This window comes from Lissotriton vulgaris, chromosome 2_2 (genome assembly GCF_964263255.1).
Source record: "Lissotriton vulgaris chromosome 2_2, aLisVul1.2, whole genome shotgun sequence".
NCBI classification, from domain to species: domain Eukaryota; kingdom Metazoa; phylum Chordata; class Amphibia; order Caudata; family Salamandridae; genus Lissotriton; species Lissotriton vulgaris.
Genome location: NC_141688.1, coordinates 290343089 through 290363953, shown reverse-complemented (window position 1 = coordinate 290363953; position 20865 = coordinate 290343089). Strand labels below are relative to the sequence as shown.

At 45.5% G+C, this 20865-nt stretch overlaps 1 protein-coding gene across 1 annotated transcript in view; it reads left to right on the top strand.

Annotated features, from left to right (window-relative positions):
* The window catches only part of TP53I11 (tumor protein p53 inducible protein 11), a 488139-nt gene that overhangs the window by 329589 nt on the left and 137685 nt on the right, over nt 1-20865 (top strand). The window contains exon 3 of the mRNA XM_086959614.1: nt 2716-2883. Coding sequence (XP_086815740.1) covers nt 2755-2883 — 129 coding nt within the window. The 5' untranslated portion in view covers nt 2716-2754. The remainder of the gene's footprint in view (nt 1-2715; nt 2884-20865) is intronic.

The window sequence follows — 20865 nt, the reverse complement described above, 5'->3', positions numbered from 1 at the left end:
TTTGTGTGGTTTGTCCTACGTAACTCCTACCACAAGAACATCTTATGGCCTAAACTACGTTGCAGCTGTTACTGTGATGTGTCAGGGAGCATGTTTGGCCATGTGTTCGGAGGATGAGCCTGTCTTGGAAAGCTTGCAGGCTTTGCATTTCCTGCATTTGTAATGCCCGATCGGTGGCGGCAGGTTCGGTTGTTGTCTGATATCTGGCGGTCTAGCGGTCTCCGAATAGGAACTTACAACATAGTCTTTGATATGCTGATCGAACTCTAATGCAGCTCTCTCTAATGTAGGCAGTTACATTACTAGCTATTTGTTTTTAATCCTGTCACAAGGTAGCTGAATAAAGCTTGTCATAAGCTAACCTTGTAGCCAGTTTTAACCACATTCACTCTAGCACTGCACCTCCCTCACAACACACCACGCTTGCATAGGGTTTTGAATAACCCTCCTTACCAATATAAAAATCCCTGTGCTCCTCCCTCACAGCGAGGGGGTTGTAGCCCGCATCAAGAGTAGGTTCTCAACACGAGGAGGCACCCCTATGATGGAGCATGACACCTCTGGTGTGTGAGGGGAACCATCCCTAAAAGGAATCCCCCCGAACACGGTTGACACAGTCCACATGCCCCTCAGACTCTTGCCCTGGACCCGTGGGCTCTGTTTGTGATAGGTATTACGATAAAAAGTGTCCTTAAATCTCCTTCTCGCCCCCTTTGGTGTATTCCAGAAGAACTGTTGGCCATGATGTGTGTTAAGTGGTCATCACGATAAAAATGCACAAAGCTGTTTTGGTTGTGGAAGAGATATCTAGAGGTTTAATGGTTAATCCTGTGACACTAGGAGCACCCCCAGTGCTTGGTCCTTCAGAAACACTGCGCACAAATCCAGAGGATTGTATCGGCAAAGGCTCTGCAGGATTCTAGAGGGTAGACCCCCGCGCAGTATGACAAGGGATGTATCCAGGTATTGGGGGTACAAGTGGTCAATTACACCACTATGGAAGTTGTAAGAAGCATGTTAGTATAGCTTCTCGCTCGTACTTAGGTTGTAAACATTGTATTCGCTGGGAGTAAAGATTCACATACTTCAACTACGTTGCGGTTCCATTGTTCAATCACTATGAGTTGAAGTTAATCCCTCCACTTGTCGACCATGTCAGGGACCCCAGCATATAGCAATTTTGTGGTCCAGAAATGTGTTGCACAAAGTAACTGATAAACATGACGCTGCATATGGGCAGGGTAGGAAAGGCATTGGTGTATGGTGTAAAGATGTTAGTCGCATCATCTCAGTGATGTCTCATGTTGTAATGATTGTGATTCTCATAGCCAAATGCTTCCACGGTTGGCTCGGTTAAATGTTGATCCTCCGCTTCGTAGTTTCATCTCATGACAAATTTACAGCCACCCGTGATTACAAGCAGTGCTTGTTTGTGACTGTAGCCAAGAGGGGCTGCAAATGAATGTTTCCAGGCAAAGATTGTTCTTGGAAACATAAACGCAGAGGCAGCCTGCCAAAAGCGTGTTTAGGGAGGGTACACATCAGCCCTGGACAAGAAAGAGGAGATTGGAAGAGTGGTTTGCTGCCCTCCCACTGCTGACAGTAGAAGACACCCACAAGACATGCAAGGGTGAAACCTCCACCTGTGTCCCAGTATCTCATGGCCAGTGTGGGACCTTTAAGTAGCCTCCTGTCCCCATCCCCGCCTCTCATTGGTCAAGACTTCAGATCATCCCGTGATAAAAGGAGGAGGTGGGAGACAGTATTATCTTTTGTGGCCAGAGCCCTGCTAACCATAGCTTCCGGCGTGGTGGGATGGGTCAGGGACCATGGGTCCTGAAAGGTGGGAATGGCTTGCATGAAGTACAGGGTGGTGTGCATCTGGATCTATTTATCCATATGCTTGAATGTGCCGCTCAGTACTTTGGCTGTTGAGCCCCTGAGTGTCCCTCTCTATTCTTGCACCCAAGGAGAACAGAATTCTACTAGGGTATAAAGACTAACATTATTGTGCTCCCGCTAGAGGTGTAATTGCTATTCACGCTGGTTGGTTTGGTTTAGGTGATACTCGTCCGGTGCCTGGGCCATGCCATCAAAAATAATTTTAACATTTAAAATCAAAAAATGATGACCGAGAGATACCCTTGTATCGCCACCTGTTGAATCTGTGTTGGAGACAGAATGAGTCTAAAGTGGGTTTTAGAGGGGACTGAATATGTATGAAACACCCACTGAGCTACATTTTGTGTGAGGAGCACGTACATTCTTTTCTCCTTTGTTTGCTTTTACCCTTCTGCCTCATCTTCTCACCCCTTGTTGTTTCCACCTGAACATTCATTTATCCTTTCAATTACATATACCTTTTACGCATCAGATCTGTTATTGTACCACGCATGGTGTCTTCAAAGGCATCCCAAAGTGCATACTCAGCAGCTAAAGGCAATAAACTTTGAAAAATGTTTAATAAACGAGCTGACACTCACCAGATGAATCCCCGCACTCTCTCCCTTCCAAGTTGGCCTTGTCCTGACAGGCCAGCAACCTCATACATTCCATACCACACAGCTTCACTTAGTAAAGTTGCCCAGCATCCGCATACATTACATACCACACAGCTCTAGTAAAGAAAGTAGATAAGTCACTTATATAAAGTTTTTTGTTACATTTTAGCCCCTTGAAGGCCACACTATAATCCAAACCATTTTCTTGTTCTAGTTTCAACCTATGTAGAAAGCTGCGAGCGAACCTGCAACCATGGCGACAAAGCAGCCCCCGCCTCTGATGAAGAAACACAGCCAGACCGATCTGGTCAGCCGGTTAAAGACCCGGAAGATTCTTGGCGTCGGAGGGGAGGACGATGATGGAGAGGTTCATAGGTCAAAGGTAAGGAGACTGTTTTGCTTGAATGCTAGTGATATGTGGAAGCTTATATCTTCTTGTGAAAGTCTTAGCGAGAGCTCTGTCTGTCTCTTTGCCTCATACGCCTGCCCTGATGGCATTGAATCTAGAGAGACTGCCTGTCATCTAGGTCTCTGTAGATCTCTATAACCTGATACCCAGGTCTGTGAGCAGCATGTATGGCCAGCTAAGGTTCCTAAGTAGACACCTCAAGGAGCAGAAATGAAGCTCTATATGAGACATGCTCCAGCTGGCCTGTGGCTGTGTCACAAAAGATATTTAATTGACACTCAGTGAAAAAGAATTTTCACTACAGAGGCTTAGGCTTTGACCAGGCTGCGGCAGGAAAGTTGTGGCATCGCTCGAAAGGTTTATCAAGAGGAACCATCAGCATCTGATAGAGCGCGCAGTCCACCCGGGTCACCAAGGTTACCAATTCTTTACACGCACTGGGCCCTGGCGTGCGAAATTTAACACCACACTAATAATTTGGGTGAACCGGGTGATGATTATTCTGTTTCTCCTCCTGCACGCTACTATGAGCAATTAAGGTTTGTTTTCACCTCTGCTTACCATGTACCTGACTTACCACAGGCACAATTCCTACGACGGATCTGGAGCTATAAGGGAAATAGCAGACAGGCCTAAGATCAAATACTCTTTATGATCAGTACAATACTTATCCACAATTTCTGTAAAATGACCACAGACACCTGAGGGCAGTTCAAAACTTTATATAGAGTTCAAAAAGGAATATGACAAGGTAATAAGTGATAGGCAAAATAATGCATCTAACATCAAAATCAAACCATAAAATAGCTATAGATTAATGCTAAGACCTTTTGAGTATATGGGAAGACTAACAGGTAGGAATTTTAGAACAAACTAGTCACCGCAACTTTATACTAGGAACAATAGGACGTGGATGGGACCTAGAACATGTACTTAACCTAAGTGCACTAAACTATTCTTGCTAAGATCACTGCAACCAGCTAAAGGAAAGGGAAAAATTGGAACACACTAATACAATATAACAGTTTGGCAATTGTCTAAGGGAGGGGAGAGAAATGGAACAATTCTACAACAATTGCATATAACTTGTTCTCAAGGTGATAGAGCAATATCACAGGCAAGAGTGCTTTATTAAGAAAAATAGAGAGAGAGAGAGAGAGAGAGACGCAAACCCACAGGTTAATATTTACCTAGGTCTGAGAGAAGACTAACCCTGGCCACGGGTCAGTTGGAAGGACGGGGACAAGGACCCTCAGGAAGGAATGCCAGAATGTGAGCAGGTACAGCTCACGGACAGTAAGGACAGGATACCCCTCAGGATTTGAATCAGGACTGGGCTCACCAAGGTACGACCAACACCCACAGCCTTTGAAGCAACGCCAGCGTTACCCCTCTCTGCAAGTAATCCGCCAGTAACCCCGCTTGGGCTTTCGAATTTTCCCAGCAAAGTGCTTCGCCAGCACTTAGGATTATTTCCACCCCTTAGGAGTTTGTGGAAAGTATGGACAGAGTGCTCCGCAGCACTTCGGATTGAGCACCTATAGAGTTCGTAGGGTCAGTGACAGGTCTGCTACTCGGACAAGTCGGACAATTTTCCTAAGCTAAACTGGGGCAATTATACCATTCTGGGGTCCCTCAGACCACCCACTAATGTTGCAAGTGACAGTTTCCCACATTTTGATTGGTCAGGAGAGGTGGTGCGGTCATTACCACCTCCTAAAATTCAACGTTCCCACCATGAAATTTATATTTTTCTATCCGCCCATTAGGTTCACGTTCCCATCCATAGAATACAATAGAAAATCTGAGTGCACAAGACATCGCAACAAAGTCAGTTATTCTCAAGGTGAGTGTCCTCATCTTGTGCTGGTTTTCTCAGGCGCATTTGGCTTCAGGAGCCAGCTGGCTGGTTTCAGCTTCTGCGCAGTGGGGTTTTCTCTCCCATCATGTGACAGGTCCCAACAGAGCCTCAAGTATGGCTCCGCTCCCGATTTCCCAGCCCCAGAGACGCGGTACATGAAAAGTAAGCGAGAACAAATTAAAATCACATCTAAAATGATCACACTGTATACCATGATAAAATCTAACCAACCCTTATTTTATAAGGACTATTGCATTATTGTTTAGTGCGAAAAGACAGATAGGCTGAAGCAGCAGTAGCAAGCGGAGAGCGTGGTGAGAGTCAAGCGACCATTTTCGCAACAGTGCGCATGAGCACAAACTCCCTCCAGAATGCGAGTGCGTCACATCACATGGGTATGACCGACGCATGCGCAGACTGAATTTCAGCGAAGCAGCCGATTCTTTAGTGCAAGCTTCGTTAATATGGAAAAGACATACGAGCAAGCATCTTGGGGACACCCGCGTGTATGGGAAAACACTTAATAAATGACGAACAACAGTGTTAATATGATTATACAGTTTAGGCAAGGGTTTTGTTTACGAGCAGGGCGCTTTACATGCGAATCCCTGCTCCATCAATCCCCTCTTTGATGATATTTACTATCATCACCACATAGAAGGAAACAGATGCCAACTTTTCTCATTCATCCACATCACTCATCTGAATTTCAACGAATTTATTGTTGAGTTTTCTTTCAGCTTCTCTATGAGAGTGGTGATTTTTCGCCTTTTTGTAAATTGCACTCTTTACCTCTTCTAATTCTAGTTCATCAATGTTTCTTTTCACCCCCCTCTGATTCACTGTATATTTCTTTTTGCACTTCTGGCATTTGCAGCAGATGAAAATGATCAATACAATTATACCTATTACAACTATTGGCATCAGTATTTTCCACAGAAGATTTCTACCTAGGTTAGTAAACCAACTACCTATAGAGGAGAGACCTCCAGTCAGTCTCGTCCAGGCACTGTCAACCTCCAATGGTTTGAGTTCTTTTTCCAAATTGGTTATATTTTTCACATATTGTTTTAGTTCGATACTTTTATCGGGAATGTAAGTGCAACAATGTTGCGCTTTCAGCATTCTACAGACTCCGCCCTCTTTTGCTAATAGGGTGTCAAGGGCAAGACGGTTTTGTAAAACCATTGATCTGATCGCAACCATTTCGGAATTGACCATCAGGAATCCAGCAGCAGTGTCCGTTGATAGCCGGTCCACTACTGTAGACAATTTGCAGATTCTATGGGTGTTCAGAACTACCCCCATTCCAGGTATCAGTGCACTAAAAATATCACCTATAATTTCACCTACACTTTCACGTCTACTACGCACTAAGCCATTAGTTTCTTCATCGCTTCCAGCTGCATTATTCACATGGTATATTTTCGGGAAAACAATGCCAAAGTAGCAGCTTCCATACCAGTGATCCGGCAATTTGAAATAAGCCTTGTTCCCACATATATGATATATTCCGGGAAACACAGGTTCTGACCCATTTTTGAAACCCCAACCTCCAATTACCTTGTAATTATGTTCACACTCGCTGGAACCGATGAATACATTGGTATAGTACTCTGTCTTTTCCCTATGGATACAAAGTTTCCCCTTTCGTTCAAAATCCAGCAACAAGGCAGGACTAGCTTCGCTTTGCGAGGTGTTATCCATGTGCTCAGCCCACCTAGGGACTCTATCCTTTTCGTCATTTGCCTTTTTCTGAAACTTTTCTCTCCTTCTGTCTGCCATCTTTATAAACATCTTTTCCTGCTCTTGCAGAGAACAGGTCAGATTAGATTGTCTAGCTTCATCTAAATCTATGTTCCCTATAGTCAGAAAATATTCTCCCATATAACGGGTCACGTCACTGGTAGTATGTACGCGGTTCAAATGTCCTCTAATAGGAAGTTCAGAAAATACTACGTCATCATTTGAATAATAGTACTGCAAAGTGCTTCTATAGAACAAGCTAGCTAATATACTACAGGAGATTCCATAGGTTAAAGGTAGATGGTGGTATGTCACGCCTTCAGCCACTGAGGTAGGTAGCTTCATGCAGACATAACAGTCTTCTATTTCCATAGCTTCTACGTAATGCACCAACAAGTTAGCAAAAACATTCAAATGTGTCCTGTTTCTCATTTTGTGAAAGTGTAGTCCATCCTCATCTGATGCTTCTACATTAGGTCGTGTGTGTGTCAAGCCTACTTGTTTGTCGCGTCTTTCTAAATTTCGTGGTGTTTCTACAGTCTGTACAACCCCTACTTCTACTGCTTCTGGTTCAGTAGGGGACAAATTTGGATTTTTGCTTATCATAAAAGGTAGGAAAACTGTTAGTGCTATCCACATTACTATTAGCATGGCTATACTACACAAGCATATTTTACAGCAGGTTTTAAGACACCCACATCTGGACCTTCCAGAGACATTCGGATCAGACATTATTAGCTTACAGGTGGCTTTTGCTATCCCTCTTCGTTTCTTGGCACCAAAGGCTCACTTCGGGATTCTCTCAAGGAGGGTCTTCGTCAGAACTCCGATCCGCGATGGACTCTTCGTCACTGTTGCCACTGTGGTGTGGTTCGTCTATTTCCTCCAACACAAAGTAAGTCCACTCAGGGCTCCGATACAGTCGGTTCTGTTTCTTTAGTCTGTTGCTTTTTCTCAGCGATTTTCCTTGGGCTGCCTTTCTTTCACTTTCAGCCCTTTTTCGGTCTTTCAGTTTTTCTTCGACTGTCTTTAGTCTGAGCCTTAGTCTCTTGACGTATCAGGGTGCACTTCTACCTCCGTGCCTCCCAGTAGTTGAGGAGACTTGGCCTTCTTCGTGCACTCTCTTTACTTTTTGTTGTGGCACCTCTGTTTTCCTGCCTGTCTGACTAGTTCCAGGTCTTTCATCTACTTCTTCTGCCTGGTCCCTATTCTGACCCTGCTCAGATTCAAATCGCACTTGCTTTTTATTTCTGGTTACTGTTGTTTCCGTTGTCTGAGCACTTTGATCTAGTTCTATCGGTTCCTGTTCATGCTCTTCGATCTCTTCGCTTTCTTCTGCATGAACGTCCGCTCTAGTTTCTAACTGTCCCTCTCCACTTTCTGGAGTCTCAGGAGGAGTTCCGGTGTCTTTATCTGACTCTACTTGGCCTACTTCCTGATCAGGTATGATGTGATTCTCGTTGACCTGATCTTCTTCGTCTATTTCTAGCTCACCTTGACTATCCCACTCACTGTCTAAGTAGGAATATTTCCTGGTTCGTATTGGATCATGAACCTGGTCGTCGGCAGGGAACCACTCAACGTCTCGACTTGTGCTCGGCAGTTCGATGTCAGCTAGCTCCGGACTCTCCTCCTCGGGAGCTTCCTCAGCTGCGCTGCCTTCAGCTTCAGTCGCGTTTTCTCCAGTTACCCGCTTGGTGTGGCTGGCGTGGATCCACTTCGGTACGCCCGCACACTTTACAGCAGTTGTAGTGACGAGGATCACTTGTCGCGGCTTTCCCCACCTTGGTTTCAGGCAACTGCTCCTGGTGTGTTTCTTTAACGCCACCCAATCTCCTGGTTGCAGTTTGTGTGCTGGAGTCTTTGGCCACTCGTCTTCTGTCTCTCCAATCTGCTGAGAGAGAGAACGCACTTGGTCACCCAGCTGCTTGCAGTATTCTAGTACCATATCATCAGAAATGCTTAGCAGTTTGTGTCCGGGTACCCATGCCTGTCGCATCACTCTTCCCATCAACACTTCATGGGGGCTCAGGCCAGTTTTTCTGTTCGGGATACTTCTCAAACTCATCAGCACAAGGGGTAAAGCCTCTATCCAGTTCATTTTTGTGGAATCACACATTTTGGCCAATCTGGATTTCAGGGTGCCATTTATTTGTTCCACTACCCCAGAAGCCTCTGGACGGTAGGCGCAATGCAGTCTTTGTTTCATTTGGAATGCTTTACAGAGCTCTTCTAGGACATCATTGGCAAAATGCCCACCTTGGTCCGTTTGGATTGTCTCTGGGATTCCATACCTAGGTATCAACTCCCTGAGCAACAATTTTGCAGTAGTTATGGCATCATTTTTCTTAGCGGGATAAGCTTCCACCCACCGGGAAAATAGGCAAACTATGACTAAAATGTATCTATACCCCTTGCACCTAGGCATGGTTACAAAGTCTGCCTGCATTCTGACAAAGGGACCTACTGCCTTTCCAACCGTACTTTGTTCTACCACCGTCTTTTTCCCTGCATTGAACTGCTGACACACCCGGCACCTCTGGCAAAGCCTTTCCGCCTGGTTCCTGAACTTTGAATTACAGAACACCTTGTCAAACACTCGACACATCGCGTCTCTTCCCATATGTGTTGGTTCATGTATCATTCTGATCATGGGGTCGATCAAGCTATCAGGCAGTACAGGCACCCCAGTCGAATTTACCACCACACCATCATCTCTCAACTTGCATCCATTTGCGGCCCACCTTCCTTTTTCTTGTCTGTCTGTTGCCTGTTGCAAATCTTTTAATTCTTCCCACGTTGACACATTCTCAAACAACATAAGTTGGCAGCTGGTTCCACCCCACAACGCAATTTGGAGTGACATGTGGTATCGGGCACAGAACTGGGCAATTTGGTCAGCGTACCTATTACCGGCAGTCACATCATCATTTCCAGATCTGTGAGCCGCGCATTTGACCACAGCCAATTCTTTGGGCAATTGGATAGCTTCCAGTAAGTTATGCACCACCTTTCCGTTTCTGATAGGTGTGCCTGAGGAAGTCATGAATTCTCTTTGCAGCCATAATTGGCCGAAGTCATGAACAACCCCGAAACAATACTGGCTGTCTGTATAAACAGTTATTCTCTTGTTCTTACCCCTCTTACATGCTCTAGTTAACGCGATGAGTTCTGCCACTTGTGCAGATTTCACCTCGCTCAGGTAAGATGCTTCTATGGTTTCTGTCAACGTAACCACAGCATAGGCAGCACTCAGGCTCCCACTCTCATGTCTCAAACACGAGCCATCCACGAACATTGTCTTATCCCCATCAAGTAACGCTATTTCACGGATGTCTGGACGGGGCTTCGTACTGAACTCGGTTAAATCGATGCAATTATGTTCCCCTTCCCCTTCTAGTTCTACATCCAGAGGGACAGGTAACAGTGTCGCTGGGTTTAAGACATTGCACCGGGAAATGGTTACGTTTTCAGCACCAATCAAAATTCTTTCATACTTAGTCAGCCGACTAGGTGTGAGGTACTGGGTCTTAGTTCTAGTCAGCAGGATTACAACAGAATGAGGAACATATACAGTGACGTGATGTCCCATGACAATGTTCTCACTCTGTTCCAGACTGACGCAAGTAGCAGCAACTGCTTTCAGACACCCCGGTAATCCAGCAGCCACCGGATCTAGGGTGGCTGAAAAATAGGCCACCGGTCTCCTAATTAATCCGTGCTCCTGGGTCAGGACTGAAAGAGCACAATTCTCTCTTGTGTCACAGAAAAGCTCAAAAGACTTTGAGTAGTCAGGCATACCCAATGCAGGAGCAGTACATAGACAGTTTCTCAATGTTACCCAAGCATTCATGCTTTCACTGTCCCAGCTGACGGGGTCTTCTACTCCTTTCTTGGTCATTTTTATCAGGGGTCTTGCTAGCGCGGCAAATCCTACAATCCATTGTCTGCAGTAGCCCACAACCCCTAAGAACATTCTCACTTCTTTCTGAGTTCTGGGCAGTTCCATGGCTTTAATTATTTTGATCCTTTCGGTAGTGACTTTCCTGATTCCTTTTTCTATCTGGTGCCCCAGATACTTCACTGAATTTTTGCAAAATTGTAATTTGTCAGGTGACACTTTATGTCCTCCCTTTCCTAGGTGATTCAGCAAGGCAATGGTGTCGGTGACACAGTCTGTCTGGGTTTTAGATGCCACCAATAGGTCATCTATGTACTGCACCAGGACAGATTCTCTCGGCAGCACCAGAGTTTCAAGGCACTTCTTTAGTATCTGGTTGAAAATCGATGGACTTTCGGTGTACCCCTGGGGGACACGATTCCAGACATAGATATGGCTGTCAAATTCAAAACTGAAAAGGAACTTGCTTTCGGGATGCAACGGGATGGAAAAGAATGCATGGCACAGATCGATGACAGTGAACCATTCTGCATTCCAGGGAATCTGATATAGTATCACTGCAGGGTTGGGCACAATAGGACAGCAAGGCACGACAATCTGGTTTACCTTGCGCAAATCTTGCACTACCCGGTACTTTCCACTAGGCTTTTTGATCCCAATGATAGGCGAATTACAGGGGCTGCTCATTACTTCCTCTATTATTTCTGCTTCGAGCAGCCTGGTAATTTCAGTCGCTACTCCTACTTTCACTTCTGCACTCATTTTGTACTGTCTGGTTTTGGGGTATACAGCATTCGTTTTTATCGTTATTTTAACTGGGTCTACATTCGCCATCAAGCCTACATCTTTTCCTGTGAAATCCCACACTTCTGGAACTACCCTTAACTGGAGTTCTTCAGGTAAATCCTCAACTGTTAACGGTTTGATATCTGCATCTTGTCTGACCAACATCAATTTATACAGGCCATCTTCATCGGGGGTCTGAATTTCGACGCCCTTTGGTGTGCAATAGATGGTACAATGCATCTTGCACAACAAATCACGTCCTAGCAGGTTCACAGGACTAGAATCACAGACCACAAATCTGTGCATTTCCTTGAAATTACCTATGGAGATTTCCATTGGTTCAGTTACTGGGGTACTTATTATTTGATTTGAGACGCCCACTACTTGGATCGCTTCTCCCGAGAGGGGTAGGTTAGGAACATCCACTGTTCTTACAGTAGATCTGGTAGCACCAGTGTCCAACAGAAAGGTGACGTCTTTTCCCTCCACCTTTCCTTCAATGTATGGTCCAGTCTGGTCTACCGGTAAGGAGGCGCCAAGTACGCACCCCTCATCCTCCCCTCTCAGGCCCCGTCAATCTTGATCTTCACAGAGGAAGGTATCATTTAACAAATACTGTGGAATGACTGCGTTTCGTTCACTCTCGACTTCCCATACTTCCGCCCTCTCATTCTGCTGACCCTTACTCTTAAAATTCTGTCTTGGAGCGCGAGGCACTGGAGGTAATTTTACCTGTTGCTGGTTCTTTCTCGTCCCCTCTTTCGGCACCTGTGGATTTAAACCATTTACAGGGGCATTACCGGCCTGCAGGTGTGGACACTCGTCTCTCCAATGCCCTATCTGGCCGCACCCGGGCCAAGGGAATTTTTTCATAGCCTCTTCTCTACTCATTTTAGTTCGGGGCTTTCCTCCTCCCCCACCAGTGGTATTCTGTGAGTTCTTATTAGAATTCAAGTTACTTAACTGCTGTTCTTGTTGTTCAGCCAACTTCACCTGTGCCCACATTACTTTTTCCTTGAGAGCCTTCCGTTTATTTTCGATTTCATCTTCGCAGTATTTTGCGTATTTCAAGACATCATCTATTGGTTTTCCCTGCCAACTGATTTTATTGTCTCTAATCCATTGGGAGATTTCGGGCCTTAATCCTAGCACAAATCTGTAACTGAAATGTGTCATGTCTTTCATGTCCACATTATCGATACCGCTGTACGTTTTAAACACTTGCAGTAACCTTTCATAATAGGAGTGAACAGTTTCATCACGTTCTTGGGTGGTTCTATCTATTCGGGTCCAATCTGTTTCTTTTGCGGGAACCTTTTTCTTGAGATATTGTATGACTTGCTCATACTTCCTCATTACTTCAGGTGCAGGCGCTCCTGTTTTCTCATCTCTGGGAAATTCCTCACTGGGCCAATCAATTTCAATTTTACAGTCGGTCCACAGATCTACAGGGACCACAATATCGAAAAACCCATCCAGGTCTTTCAGCAGACATTTCTGAACTTTTATGAAGCGTTCTACCTGCCTGTACCAATCAACAGGCTTCTCCCGTAATTTCGGGAAGTCATTTGTAAATGACACAATATCCTGTCGGGACCAAGGGACATGGACATATTTCCCTCCCGGGACCTCTCTCATGGGACACAATTTTTCTGCGGGATTTATTTCTTTCAGCATATATTCTGACGTTTGTGATTTCGCTCTACTGTCTTCCCTTTTCTTTGCCCACCGGGTTCTCCATTTTCCCACCTCTCCCCACTTTTGCAGGAGCTTCAACAACTCCTTTACTTGGATCTGTTTTCCCATCACATTCAGATTTTCTAAATCTTTGTCTGAAAAGTCTACTCTGTAGGGTTTCTGAAGAATTTTGGAACGACTAACATCAATTCCCATTTCTGTGGCTGTATCCATTATCCTTTCATGGAGCGACCTAGCACTCCGGGTAAGATTTTTGCTGATAAATAATAATTCCTCTTCATTGTATGAGCTTAGGCGCTCAACTCCTACATTTCCAGCCATCATTTCTTCTATTTCTATTCTCAATTTATATATCTCTAATGCTTTGGGTTGGGGAGTGGTCTCTTTTTCCAGCTCCTTAGTCCATCAGTCTAATTCTTCTGGGGATACTACAGTGGCACTCCTAACCCCAGATGCACCTTCAATCAACACCTCTTTGGGTCTAGTCTGACTTTTTGCCCCCGTTGTACTAGCCCTAGGCTCTCTAATGGGCAAATCCATCAACACCACAGACTCACATTCACTTTCTTGATCCTCATCTATGAATACTTCTTTCCTCGGGGAAGGGACGCTAGGAGTAGGCAGCACTGGGGTGATAACAGGAGGACGGGGACTAGTCAGGTCATTTCTATACAGTGGAATAGCTGGGCCAATAGTTACTGGAATAGTCAGAGAATCAGGATGGGGATGTATCTGGGCAATAGTTCGAACCAAATCCTCTCGCTGTCTAGCCAGGGCTTCCTTTTCCTTTTCTCGTAGAGCCTTTTCTGCAGAATTGTCGTGCAATACCTGAGGTACCAAGGGAGGATAAATACTTGGAGCAGTCGGAGTGACCAATCGGGGTGGTCCTTCCCCGAACGGCTGATAATTTGGGACCGTAGATTTAGGTCTGCAAAACCCATCCCCGTCACTGACTTTACTGTCTGTACCTGTTCCATCTGTATCACTATCCCTCCTACATCTGGGATATTTTGAAAAAGGGTTTGGAGAATGCACAGGTTCTGACTCTGCAACATAGGGAGGGGGATTTTTCATTAACAGATCTTCCAGGTGCTCATCTTCTGAGTCCCCTACGGGCATTATGTGATGGGTCTTTTCTTTACATTTTCCTTTCTTTTCTTCTAATACCCCCATCATGGGAAATAATCCTTCAGTCAACATAGATTGCCTCCACTGTTTCATTTTCTGCTCTTTGGTCTGCGCTTGAACCCTCGGATACCATTTACTCACTCCCTTATCCATCCGGGGTTTATCGCGCTCTGCAGCCTCAATCTCCCATTCCTCCAGAGCTTCGTACTGGGTCAGCCTAGGTCTAGGGTGTAATTCAGTCATGCGGGTCCTTAAGTTAAACAAAATCCGACCATTAAATGTACCTTCAACAGGGAATGCTAGGACTCCGTCCTCGGCAGTATACTTTGCCCAATTTTCTAACCAGACACAAGTGTGATACCCTTTATCAAACATGAAAGAAGCAGGGGTATTTGGCGGGGGAATGAGAACGCCTTCCCTCGTTCTAATGGGCTTGTCAGTTTAAAAAAAATTCTTTATTTTATCAGAGAATGACATTTTCCTCTTTACTCCATAAATCATGTGCGGTCTACCTCGTATAAGCTGATCCTTATGAAATCCCAGGTACTTTGGATTCGGTATGAAATCTGGATACCACATGCAACTCTCCAGACTCGCTTCTAACTCGGCTTGATTAATTTTGTTTACCTTTGTGCTTCCAATGCTAGCGCGACTTATATTTCGCACTGCCCAATCAGGTCAGATATTACAAACACCCTTGTCCAATGGGTGCGCGGCCTTTTCGCGAGACAGAGTCTCACGCTTCGGCACTCACCCCTCCTTTACAAATTCAGCTCCGCTACACACCCGCTGTCTTGACCAATACCAGCGCGGCACGGAGTGACGTCAGAGCAGCTCTCCGACTGACTCCCTCCTTCACAAGGTAACGGAAACTTTTTACTCTCTCTAAAGTGCGAATGTAAAACTTAGTTACTAACACACAACGTCTGCCACTATGTCTGAGTGTTCTAAAGAGATAGAAAAACTTCCTTTCACTGCAAGTAAACCACTTCTGTCTACTTCTCATTCACTCTGGATAGACTTCTTTGCCTAACCTCACACGCGAGTAATATAGAACCCGTTAATCTTCCGACTCATCCACTTTCGTCAGGGATATGTACTGAGCCGGGATTTCACCAGTGAACTATTTTACTTACCAGTCAAGCCTCGGAGACCCTACTACTCCTCCCGTATGCGACCCTTACTAGGTGATGATCGCAATGAAAGTTTTATAAAGGACTCGTAGCTATCATTCACTCCAGAAAACAAAAAGGTCCTAACTAGTGCTTCCAGTTATCCTCAACCCTGCACTAATGACTCAAACCTAGTGACTTCGACAGCTAACCGGATTCTGCTCACCGTTAGCTATATACTTCCCCGGGGATTCGGACTACACTGAACACTTACAAACAATTCTGGGTTAATTCAACATGTAATATCTATAGCAGCAAATGCAAAATCATATACATTTACATATAAAATCCTTAAAACATTTCATAATATTTGAACCAATACAGTAGAAAATCAGCAGCACATTTTGTTTTCACGGTTTGTTTATCAAATATCCTGTCTACCTAATCTAACTAGTCCAAACCATCCTCTGCTTGCCAGAAGATTACTGATAGAGCGCGCAGTCCACCCGGGTCACCAAGGTTACCAATTCTTTACACGCACTGGGCCCTGGCGTGCGAAATTTAACACCACACTAATAATTTGGGTGAACCGGGTGATGATTATTCTGTTTCTCCTCCTGCACGCTACTATGAGCAATTAAGGTTTGGTTTCACCTCTGCTTACCATGTACCTGACTTACCACAGGCACAATTCCTACGACGGATCTGGAGCTATAAGGGAAATAGCAGACAGGCCTAAGATCAAATACTCTTTATGATCAGTACAATACTTATCCACAATTTCTGTAAAATGACCACAGACACCTGAGGGAAGTTCAAAACTTTATATAGAGTTCAAAAAGGAATATGACAAGGTAATAAGTGATAGGCAAAATAATGCATCTAACATCAAAATCAAACCATAAAATAGCTATAGATTAATGCTAAGACCTTTTGAGTATATGGGAAGACTAACAGGTAGGAATTTTAGAACAAACTAGTCACCGCAACTTTATACTAGGAACAATAGGACGTGGATGGGACCTAGAACATGTACTTAACCTAAGTGCACTAAACTATTCTTGCTAAGATCACTGCAACCAGCTAAAGGAAAGGGAAAAATTGGAACACACTAATACAATATAACAGTTTGGCAATTGTCTAAGGGAGGGGAGAGAAATGGAACAATTCTACAACAATTGCATATAACTTGTTCTCAAGGTGATAGAGCAATATCACAGGCAAGAGTGCTTTATTAAGAAAAATAGAGAGAGAGAGAGAGAGAGACGCAAACCCACAGGTTAATATTTACCTAGGTCTGAGAGAAGACTAACCCTGGCCACGGGTCAGTTGGAAGGACGGGGACAAGGACCCTCAGGAAGGAATGCCAGAATGTGAGCAGGTACAGCTCACGGACAGTAAGGACAGGATACCCCTCAGGATTTGAATCAGGACTGGGCTCACCAAGGTACGACCAACACCCACAGCCTTTGAAGCAACGCCAGCGTTACCCCTCTCTGCAAGTAATCCGCCAGTAACCCCGCTTGGGCTTTCGAATTTTCCCAGCAAAGTGCTTCGCCAGCACTTAGGATTATTTCCACCCCTTAGGAGTTTGTGGAAAGTATGGACAGAGTGCTCCGCAGCACTTCGGATTGAGCACCTATAGAGTTTGTAGGGTCAGTGACAGGTCTGCTACTCGGACAAGTCGGACAATTTTCCTAAGCTAAACTGGGGCAATTATACCATTCTGGGGTCCCTCAGACCACCCACTAATGTTGCGAGTGACAGTTTCCCACATTTTGATTGGTCAGGAGAGGTGGTGCGGTCATTACCACCTCCTAAAATTCAACGTTCCCACCATGAAATTTAAATTTTTCTATCCGCCCATTAGGTTCACGTTCCCATCCATAGAATACAATAGAAAATCTGAGTGCACAAGACATCGCAACAAAGTCAGTTATTCTCAAGGTGAGTGTCCTCATCTTGTGCTGGTTTTCTCAGGCGCATTTGGCTTCAGGAGCCAGCTGGCTGGTTTCAGCTTCTGCGCAGTGGGGTTTTCTCTCCCATCATGTGACAGGTCCCAACAGAGCCTCAAGTATGGCTCCGCTCCCGATTTCCCAGCCCCAGAGACGCGGTACATGAAAAGTAAGCGAGAACAAATTAAAATCACATCTAAAATGATCACACTGTATACCATGATAAAATCTAACCAACCCTTATTTTATAATGACTATAGCATTATTGTTTAGTGCGAAAAGACAGATAGGCTGAAGCAGCAGTAGCAAGCGGAGAGCGTGGTGAGAGTCAAGCGGCCATTTTCGCAACAGTGCGCATGAGCACAAACTCCCTCCAGAATGCGAGTGCGTCACATCACATGGGTATGACCGACGCATGCGCAGACTGAATTTCAGCGAAGCAGCCGATTCTTTAGTGCAAGCTTCGTTAATATGGAAAAGACATACGAGCAAGCATCTTGGGGACACCCGCGTGTATGGGAAAACACTTAATAAATGACGAACAACAGTGTTAATATGATTATACAGTTTAGGCAAGGGTTTTGTTTACGAGTAGGGCGCTTTACATGCGAATCCCTGCTCCATCACATCTGCCTTAGTCTTTATAGGAATGCAGTCTTGGTCTAAGTAGGTATAAGATGGTATGTCTCTACCTGTTTCCGATGCAGGGTGGGATCCACCATACACTCCCTAAATAGAACATCTACCTGATCCGAGGCGGTGTGGGATCCACCATATACTCCCTAGATAGAACATCTACCTGATCTGTGGCGGAGTGGGATCCAACATATACTCCCTAGATAGAACATCTACCTGATCCGAGGCAGGGTGGGATCCAACATATACTCCCTAGATAAGACCTCTACCTGATCCGAGGCGGTGTGGGATCCACCATATAATCTCTAGATAGGACCTATACCTGATCTGAGGCTGAGTAGACTCCAACATACACTCCCTAGTAGGACCTCTACCTGATCCGAGGTGGGATGGGATCCAACATACACTCCCTAGTAGGACCTCTACCTGATCTGAGGCATCCACTTCCATACAAAGTACCTTCATTGGGTTACCTCATGTTAATATGAACACCATTGCATACATACCCTCACACTCTGTAAGAAGATGCTTTTGGATATGACCTCTACATATTCTCCCTACTCCGTCAAAGTATTTGTAGCACTTATGTTCCAGGAAGAGCATCAGTTGTTTTCTATAAGCTTTACAAAGTTCACTTTAGCATTTCATGTCAATCTCCAAAAGAAGGTGCTTCAGCAGCAGATATTTAGCGCAGTAAAGATAATCTTAAGCAAAGTTAGTCTGGTGTTTAGTGTCTATCCATAACCTGCTCTAGAAAGCACTTTAGTAGGAGGCATTCAGCTCTGTGTAAAGGACCTTCAGCGGTCACCTCCAGCTCCATGAGCAGGACGTTTTGTTGGCAGCTAAGGCTCAGGTGATCAGCCCTTCAGAGCTGGGCACCAGGTCATATGAGGACCCTGCCATGAGCTGCCTTAGGCCCATCTGATGAACTTCTCCATGTGCTTACCATTCAAAAGGTGAATCTAGGCCTGTGTGACCACCCTTCTGTAACCTTAGGCTCATGGGATGAACCTTCAGTAGGTGGTCTAAGGCTCATGTGATGCACTGCCATTAGGTGGTCCCAGCTCAGCAGGGGCGGCTGGTGACATTTTAAAGTGGTGGGCCGCAAACTGATTTGCGAGTGCGAGCCCCAGGCCACTCAGGCCGGCTGCGACCCCCCCCCCCCCACGTACACAACACTCAAGGAAATGTATTCACACACGCATACACACAAACACATCCATTCGCAACACTCTCCACCAAACATTCATGCATACACGCACGCTCGCACCAAACACTTTCAAATAAAAGAAAAACACACACTCTTACCTTGCTGCCAGTCCCGGTCCGCGCCACCTCTGGGCTCTGCTCCCCACACGTCTCAGGCTCCCAGCACCCCTAGCCACTCCTGGCGCCAGGGGCACAGGTACCTTCTCGTCCACAGCACGACCATTAGGGCTCCTAATGGGCATGCGCAACGTCGCAAAAACACAAGTGCGCATGAGTGGCACTGGTAAAAATTCACCCTCCATCCCCACTCATGGGCACTTGTGTTGCCGCCTGTACAATCATGTCAATCACTCAACATGACGCCAGACCGCCAGGCAGGGCGGTCTGACGTCATGTTGATTCATTGACATGATTGTCACAAACACCAAGGGAGAAGCGTGCGTCTTCGGGCAGGGGGGGGCTACGCCCCCACACCCCAATGGACGAACCTCGCCTGCAGCTCAGTGTTCTTACCATTCCATGGGTGAATTCAGTCCTGTGATACCACCCTTCTGTGACCTTAGGCACATGTGATGAACCTTCAGTAGGTGGTCTCAGGCTCATGTAATGTACTTTCCATAGGTGGCTTCAGGTTGATGTCATGGACCTTCTGTAGGTGGTCTCAGGCTCATGTAATGAACTTTCCATAGGTGGCTTCAGGTTGATGTCATGGACCTTCTGTAGGTGGTCTCAGGCTCATGTAATGAACTTTCCATAGGTGGCTTCAGGTTGATGTCATGGACCTTCTTTAGGTGGTCTCAGGCTCATGTAATGAACTTTCCATAGGTGGCTTCAGGTTGATGTCATGGACCTTCTGTAGGTGGTCTCAGGCTCATGTAATGAACTTTCCATAGGTGGCTTCAGGTTGATGTCATGGACCTTCTGTAGGTGGTCTCAGGCTCATGTAATGAACTTTCCATAGGTGGCTTCAGGTTGATGTCAGGGACCTTCTGTAGGTGGTCTCAGGCTCATGTAATGTACTTTCCATAGGTGGCTTCAGGTTGATGTCAGGGACCTTCTGTAGGTGGTCTCAGGCTCATGTAATGAACTTTCCATAGGTGGCTTCAGGTTGATGTCATGGACCTTCTGTAGGTGGTCTCAGGCTCATGTAATGAACTTTCCATAGGTGGCTTCAGGTTGATGTCATGGACCTTCTGTAGGTGGTCTCAGGCTCATGTAATGAACTTTCCATAGGTGGCTTCAGGTTGATGTCATGGACCTTCTGTAGGTGGTCTCAGGCTCATGTAATGAACTTTCCATAGGTGGCTTCAGGTTGATGTCATGGACCTTCTGTAGGTGGTCTCAGGCTCATGTAATGAACTTTCCATAGGTGGCTTCAGGTTGATGTCAGGGACCTTCTGTAGGTGGTCTCAGGCTCATGTAATGAACTTTCCATAGGTGGCTTCAGGTTGATGTCATGGACCTTCTGTAGGTGGTCTCAGGCTCATGTAATGAACTTTCCATAGGTGGCTTCAGGTTGATGTCATGGACCTTCTTTAGGTGGTCTCAGGCTCATGTAATGAACTTTCCATAGGTGGCTTCAGGTTGATGTCATGGACCTTCTGTAGGTGGTCTCAGGCTCATGTAATGAACTTTCCATAGTTGGATTCAGGTTGGTGTCAGGGACCTTCTGTAGGTGGTCTCAGGCTCATGTAATGTACATTCCATAGGTGGCTGCAGGTTGATGTCATGGACCTTCTGTAGATGGCCTCAGGCTCATGTAATGAACTTTCCATAGGTGGCTTCAGGTTGATGTTATGGACCTTCTGTAGGTGGTCTCAGGCTCATGTAATGAACTTTCCATAGGTGGCTTCAGGTTGATGTCATGGACCTTCTGTAGGTGGTCTCAGGCTCATGTAATGAACTTTCCATAGGTGGCTTCAG